Raw genomic sequence first — 7,241 nt, 5'->3', positions numbered from 1 at the left:
GCTTCACTTAAGAAGTCTCTAGCAAAGAAAAAGAAGAGAAGGACCAACCTTGAGGCGATGCCAGAGGGCGTCTGTGTGGGCTCGTTATTCCCTGGATTTTTTTTGCAGCCAGTTGTTTTTCCACAAGAAGTTTAAACATTAAGGAGCGGTGAACTCTTAAGGGCTGCTGAGCAGAAGAGCAAGCGGAAGGCTAAGACAGGACTCCTGAATTAAGCAAGATGGCAGTCACCGCTGATTTCCATCAGAGCAGATAAGAGTGGAGACAAAATCTAGCTGTGGTGGATTCCCATTGTTTAATGTTTGGAAAGGATCACAGCAGCCTGAAGGCTACTCTTTTGAAGAATTTTGCTAACCACGGAACGAAAAGGAGTGGGGGGCTGGAGAGGGAAGGAGGAAGAGGAGTTCTTTCACAGAGGCACACACACATGGAGTGGTAGCATACATAGGTCAAGCACCCACGTATGGTGGCTCAAGACATGGGCCAGAGAAGGGTGTTTGACTTCTACTAGGCCACGTCACCAGGTCACCTGAGTGGGCTTCAAACGCTTGGAAGCATTAGGCCAGCATAGATAACTGAGTCTAAGCTGTCCTTAGGTCACATGGGGGTGAGGGTGGGAGGGGACAAGATGCTGCCCTACTGCAGCCTGCTGGGCCGGAGCAGATGCTTTTGTGTAGCCCAGCAGGCTACCGATCGGTGTCTGCAGCCCCACTGCTCCAAGACCTGCCATCTGAGCGGAACAGAAAAGACTGCCCAGCTGAGAGCATGCAAAATCCAGCTGGTACCATCTTGCTACCAATCCATACTGAGAAACAGGAGTCCTCCCCCTCCCCCACCAGGGCAGCTACCCCAGGCAAGCTACAGGCCCATTCCTGGAGTCCTGGAGCCCTAGAGAGAACGAACCACCTCCTCGGGCGATGGTCGCTTTTCAGGCTGTGCTCTTCCATCATGTACCAGGCTGTCTTTATAGCCACTTGCCTGTGGGGTCCCCTACCCTAGACCCTCGGACTTTACTGCCCTTGGGGAATAAGTGTGTTGCGTGTCATATCTGATTATTATTTATGTTTGTGTTACTGTGACAAAATGCTTGATGGAAGCATCGCAGGAGGAAAGATTTCTTCTACCTCATGGTTTTGGAGGATCTGAGACCATCACAGCAGGAGGACGTGGTAGAGTTCATGGCACTGGGTATGTGTTGTGGTGTGCTTCATATCATGGTGGACCAGAAAGGGTAGAGCCAGAACCAGGGATCAGGCTCCCACCTTCAAAGGCCCACCCCTTAGTGCCCACTTTGACCAACCAGATCCCACCTTCTAAAGGTCCCACGGCCTTCAAAATAGTTGCCACAGACTAGGCAACAAGCATTCAAAACTAAACCATTCAGATTCAAACCATAGCACTGACCACCCAGGCACAAATTCAAGAGAAGGTTATTTCTCATTCAAAGTAAGTTCTAAATGGGAGTTGGTGGGGACTAGGAGCCTTCTCTGAGCAGCAACTTAGGGACAGAGCTCTTTTCACTCTCGTTCAGCAAATGACCTTCTAGGTCACTGTGAACTCTGCATTAAACTGGCAAATGACTGGACATGAGGTACATGTGGCTATCTGGAGATTGGCATGGTTGGTGTGGAACTGTCCCAGTATCCACACAGACTCCTGGCTATGACTGTCCCCTGCCCTACCTGTTTTAAGGGAACCTGGTTCAGGTGTGTGCCCAGAGAAAAGAACTGGATTTGATGGCCTCATAGCCAGCCTGGATCCAAGATCCCCAGCTCCTCCACCACCACTGCCTCTGGTATTCCCTTTTCAGGCTTCTTCTTTTTCCACCCACTCAGGCTTTGGCCCTATTGACCCTATGCCAGATCCCATCCTTCTCTGAGTCTATAGCTTCATCTGGCACGTGTCAAGGCCTACAAAAAGCCCAGCCATGGAGGGTCAGCGCACAGAATATGTTTATTTCTTGTGAGTTTACAGAACCACAGCGCAGAGCAATAAAGTGTGGGTGGCTGGGGATGGGAACGAGGGCCTCTCCCACTGTATTCTCTCCTGCTCTTCTGCCCAGGCACAGATCCACCTCAAGTGTTCAACACAGAGTTAGGGGCCCACAGCTGGAGGGTGGTGAGTGAACAGAGAGGGTGGGGAGACAAGAGTCAGTCCTCCTAAAATAGGGTAGCAGGAAGAGTTCTGCAACTCAGGGCCATATAGGATGAGGTCACTTCTCTTCCTTGCCCTACTAGCCTCTCCATTTGGGCTGGCCAGCTAGTTTCCCCCAAAAAAGGATATTGGGGTGCTTCTGCCAGTAGTGCTGACTCAAGAGCATAGAGGGTTTACTATGGGGCTTCTGAGTAGCTGAGTCCCAGGGTGTCCACTGACCCTGAAGAACACTGTCTTCCCTGGTCCTCTTGACTGGGATCCTCAGAAACACTAAAGCCACTCCTTCTCTTCATTTTTGGAAGGTAAACATCCCAGCAGGAAAGTAGCAAAGAGACTGGGTAGGCGAGATGGAAGGTTCTAGAAGCCTAGTCACTTTACCATCACCTTGGTGGAGGCTTCTCTGAGAAGAATCCCATGCTACCTCACTAACCAAAACTCTGTTTTGCCACATGAGAGCTAACCAGGCATGCAGGGGTGCATCTATGAGGATGAGGGAAGCCCAAAGGCCCCTCAGGCAGGAAAAACCACCTCTCTGTAGTTGATCTGGAGCCCTCTCCCATCTCTAGGATGGCCAAGGGGATGAGGACCAAAGTGCAGAGAAGCCCTGGAGGAGGGGCTGAGGCTGCAACAGAGAGATCAACAGACGCACAGATGGGTGGGGGCACTGGCTCGTCTCTTACTCCCCATTCCAGCCACGGCTCATGGCTTGCACCACAGCTCCATAGAGTTGGCTCCAGGCGGCCCGTGTCGCTGGTGTAAAGTCGGGACCCAGACACTTCTCCAGCATGTAAAGCAGGGACTCACCCACTGTCTGCAGAGGCGAGAGGCACCCAGTCATCCGAAGGCAGGAAGGCAGCATTCCATTTACAGGGGAGAAAGCTGCGGCCCCAGGCCAGGAAGGGAACACAGGCTTTTCTTCTCCCTGGCAACAGTGCTCATGCTTTCTGAGCAGGCCCTGGGTTCACCCCGTGTCCTCCTTTCCCTCTACATGTGAAGACGTACAGTGGATAACTGCAACTACCTCACAAGAGAGGCCTGTGCATTGCCTATAACCTGTCCGCTCGGCCCCAACCAAGTCAGTGCTTGCAGACCTGTTTCCCCCACCTGCGAGGCAGTCGCCATGAGATTAAAACACCTATGCTGGGGAGCCAGGTAGGTGTGAGTTCAGATTGTGACCAACACACATGGTATCTGGATGACCTGGAGCAGTTTACCCTATCGCTCTGAGTCTCACCTGTTTCACGAGGAAAACAAAACTCCAGGTTCTGCAAACAGCTCTTAGGGCAGCAGCTGCACACAGTAGGCCTTATTGTTAATCGAGTGAAACGAGGTTTATTTATCGCACACATATTACTGAATATCCTGTAAGGAGTAGGCAGCGTGTAAACGCCCAGGTGGAGAGGCAATCAAGACCATCCAGGCCCCCTTCTCACAGAGCTTTCCAACACTATCAGGGCTGGGGTCTCCTTGAGCCACACCTGGAGCATATCTGTAGTGGGGTCTGATCCTGTCTTTGACATGAGTTACCCTCGTGACGGGTTCTGGCTGGTGGGACGTTAGTGACAGTGGTGCCAGCCAAGGCTTTATAAGCTCTTGCACACTGGGGCTTGTTTCTGGGTAGCGGCCTGAGTAGTAGTCTCCTTGCTGAGATTTAGCTAGCATGCGGAAGGCCTAAAAGCTCACAGTTCACCTTAGACACCCTAGCCCCAGTAGAGCTGGCCTCAACACAAGGATGACTCCAACCAGACTCCAGAGAAAGAACTTCCCAGCTGAGTCTAGCCACAAGAACTCAGGACTTGCATGAAGGGAGGACAGGTGGAGTAGTTTGATACTTATAGATAATCAAATCAACTGATGCCAAGGGCTGCTGAGCCTTCATGTTTTTGTTGTCTTTTTTTTTTCCCCCAAGACAAGGTTTCTCTGTGTAGCCCTAGCTATCCTGAAATTCACTCTGTAGACCAGGCTGGCCTCAAACTCACAGAGATCTGCCTGCCTCTGCTTCCCAAGTGCTGGGATTAAAGGAGTGTGCCACCACTGCCCAGCTGCCTTCATGGTTCTCTTTCATTAAAGAGAACTCTGAGGCTCAGGGAGGTGAAATTGGTGTCAGTCACGTAGCAGGCACGTAACTAGGGTGGCCTGGTCTGTTTCCGGTCATCTGAGGAACTGGAGCTGTGAGGTAGGGGAGCAATGGGTTGGCATTGGGAGAGAGGGGCAGCCACAGGTCTGGGGCTCAGAAGTAAGAAAGTATCCTGTTACCCACCGAGAAGGAGCAGAGGCTCACTCCCACTGCCCGGTGCTTCCTGCCCAAGCCGGCCAGGTACTCCCCCAGTGAAGACAGGTCCTCCACTTTGGTCACTGCAGCGTCAATCACTAGCATCACCTGCCAAGGACACAGAGGGCACAACACAGTCCTACCTGATTACCACCACAACCAAAACCCAGCCTTCTCCACAAGGGAGGCTTTCAGAACGCTGCTGTCCAGGATCGGAGGTGGCAGGCCAGGGTCTGTATACAGTAGGTGTTCAGTCTGTGCTGACTCCACTAACTGAAATTCACTGATGAAGCCCCCCTCTTTTGAGGATCTCCAAACCTCTCACATACCTGCAGAACAGTATTGCCTGCACAGGAAAGGGTAAACTGAAGTGCTGTAAGGATCACAAGCCCAGCCTTGTGGTTCCCAAGTGGCCAAGATCCACCAACATAATCCATGGAAGCCTGAGAACAATTTACCTGGCTAGGTCCCGCTGGCTTGACAACAGGGTGGAGGAGGATGCTGGGTCCAGAAAATGGTGTGCGTGTGTGTGTGTGTGTGTGTGTACAAAACTTGTGTATGTGTCCTTATCCCAAGTTCCTCCTTCTTTTACCAAGACAATGTTCTGCAGATCTGAGACCTCATGGCTCTGCCTCCCTCACCTTCCTAATGTGGTCCAGAAATTCTGGGGAGGAGAGGCAGTCCTCGGGGCTGGAGAACTGGCGGCCGTTGTACTGGAAGAGAGGCAGCAGGCTGGGTTCCAGGGCAAAGAGCCTGTGGGTTGAGAGCAGGGGTCATCAGCACAGGGAGTGGCAGCCACAGCAGACCCTGGCTGACAGGAAGAAAACCACAGTACACTCCCAACCTAGCACTCCCAGCTTAGTCTGCGTCCCCTCATTCCGTCTCTGGATGCCCTCCAGAGGACACTGTGGACCCAGCCCCTCACATTGCCTGGCAGACAGCAGCCCCTCCCTAAACAACTGGGGGCTGAGTTTGGGACGGGAAGAATCTCAAACCAAAATCTAGGGGGAAACTTCCCCTTTGGATCAAAACTTCCCAGTGTACCTCGTTGTATCTGAGGAGGCTTAGAAGGGTAACAACCTCAAGAAAACACTCCTTCAACTACCGAGCACTGAGCATTTCACTTGTGGTTGACTGCAGTTGTATAGCCCTCATACTTTTATCCAGTGGGTTCAGAGATGCCCACTGGATAAACAGATGCCCAGAGAGGCTAAGAAAGCTGCCTTCAGTTACACAGTGATGCCACAATGGATACCAGAGTCGGGGAAAATGAGTTTAGAATATAGAAATTTTCAGCCTCACTGAAGAGGGCTTTCATTTTTGTGTAACTCTTTTGCGAGACTGAATTTATTCCCCTTCCATATGGGAGAGGTTTAGCAAAAGTTCAGTTCCGAAGTTTTGGAGTGGCCTCGGTAGCTGTGATGAGGGAGGGAGCATGGCCCTTTGGTGACAGCGGAGCCTGAAGTGAGGCTGAAAATCCCTTCTCTGTGGGGCCTGCACCTTCTCTCTCTCAGTGCCCACTGGTGAGACTGGACTCCTGCCACCCCTCTCCTTGAGCATCTCTAGTTCTAAGCCTGTGCTTTCTCTGAAGGGTTCATCTTGCTGGTGGCTGAGCTCTCCTGGGCCTCCTTCCACTCCAGGGTGGGTGGACGGGCGTGGAAGCCCGTCCCACCCATCCAGGTGCCTGCACACCCCAGCTGGCCTTCAGGTCACTCTTGTGGGCGGCCCTGTAGTCACTACCTACAGGACACGGAGACAGCACAGGAAAGAGTAGGGGACACTGCTTCGGATGGGAGCCGCTATCTGGGAAGAGTAGATGAGGCAGCACCACCTGTCGCTGCGCACACACCCCTCTCTCCGGAACACCAATGCAAGCCGGCCCGTTTCTCCTCCTCCGTGAGCCAGCAAGTCTCGAACCCACTGCTGCCAGGCACCCCTCCACTTGCACCCCAGTGGCCCCCGCAGCTCTCACCTGGCGAACAGGACAGTGCCGTGCTCCACAGGGCTGCGGCTCACCGCCAGCCAGCTCTGCCGGATCAACTCTGTTTCTGGGTGCTCCATGTTCTCTCTCCCTGGAGAAACGCGGGGCGCAGGGATGGGACCCTTGGGGCGTGGGCGTCCTCACCGCATGTGCAGCGCCATCTCCGCGGCGACGAGGGAGAGCCCCCCTCCCAGCCCAGTGCCTTAGTTGGGCGGAGCCCAGCAACTGCGCCTTTGCTGGTCCAGCCCAGAGGATGCACACCGCCAGCTTGGCCCAGGGAGCTTCCGGGGACCCCTCTCGGGCTGCTGCGCCCTGCTCGCCCTGAAGCTCAGAGAACCGCCCTTTAAAGCTACGGTGGCTCCCACTCGCTCCTACCCGGGGAGGTTTGAGCGCTCCTTCCGTGCCCGCCTTAGACAGGGACTACCCGAGGTCTGGGAAATGTCCAGGCTTCCGAGCCTTACAGAAATTGCCAAGCCTCTCGGCTTGTTTCACTCTTGAAACCTAGTGATGTGACTACTTATCTGGGCTGGCTTGTGGCACAAGCCAGAATTAGAGGCCGAAAATTGAGAGGGTTAAGCCACCCTGAGCTACATAAGTTGTCTCATTTCCCCTCCCGTAATAAGTAAATAGCTACTTCATATTTTTACTGAAGAGCCCGGAGGCCCAAAGTTCAAGGTCCCACCTCTCTACCAGAAAACTCTTGGGCTTGCCATCTCCAGTGCTCATGGTCTTTGCTCACAATCTCTGACTGCTGTCTTTCCTAGAGTTCAGCTAGGGGGACCCACGTCACCAAACTGGTCTGTCTGTCCTCTGCTCAGGCCCTGGGTCTGACTGGG

The 7,241-nt window shown here is 53.3% G+C and overlaps 1 protein-coding gene across 1 annotated transcript; it reads right to left on the bottom strand.

The window, feature by feature from the left end:
• Positions 1-1,933: 1,933 nt before the first annotated feature.
• Positions 1,934-6,833, bottom strand: Ngb (neuroglobin). The gene is made up of 4 exons (XM_055593015.1): positions 6,397-6,833; positions 5,066-5,177; positions 4,413-4,532; positions 1,934-2,963 (listed from the first exon to the last, which is right to left on the bottom strand). Exons 1-4 carry the CDS (start codon positions 6,483-6,485, stop codon positions 2,829-2,831), a joined length of 456 nt encoding a protein of 151 aa, XP_055448990.1. The 5' UTR covers positions 6,486-6,833; the 3' UTR covers positions 1,934-2,828.
• Between the last annotated feature and the right edge of the window lie 408 nt (positions 6,834-7,241).

Source organism: Psammomys obesus, unplaced genomic scaffold (genome assembly GCF_907164565.1).
Source record: "Psammomys obesus unplaced genomic scaffold, mPsaObe1.curated_primary_1811, whole genome shotgun sequence".
Lineage (NCBI taxonomy): Eukaryota > Metazoa > Chordata > Mammalia > Rodentia > Muridae > Psammomys > Psammomys obesus.
This window is presented reverse-complemented; position numbering and strand designations above follow the sequence as displayed.

What these genes read in the sequence shown, in the direction of transcription:
- Ngb (XM_055593015.1), bottom strand. Translation starts at nt 6,485, where the DNA reads ATGGAGCACCCAGAAACAGAGTTGATCCGGCAGAGCTGGCTGGCGGTG. An exon ending in TTCTGGACCACATTAGGAAG is followed by an intron (nt 4,533 to 5,065) that starts GTGAGGGAGGCA and finishes TGTCCTTGGCAG; the next exon opens with GTGATGCTAGTGATTGACGC. An exon ending in TGAGCCTCTGCTCCTTCTCG is followed by an intron (nt 2,964 to 4,412) that starts GTGGGTAACAGG and finishes TCGCCTCTGCAG; the next exon opens with ACAGTGGGTGAGTCCCTGCT.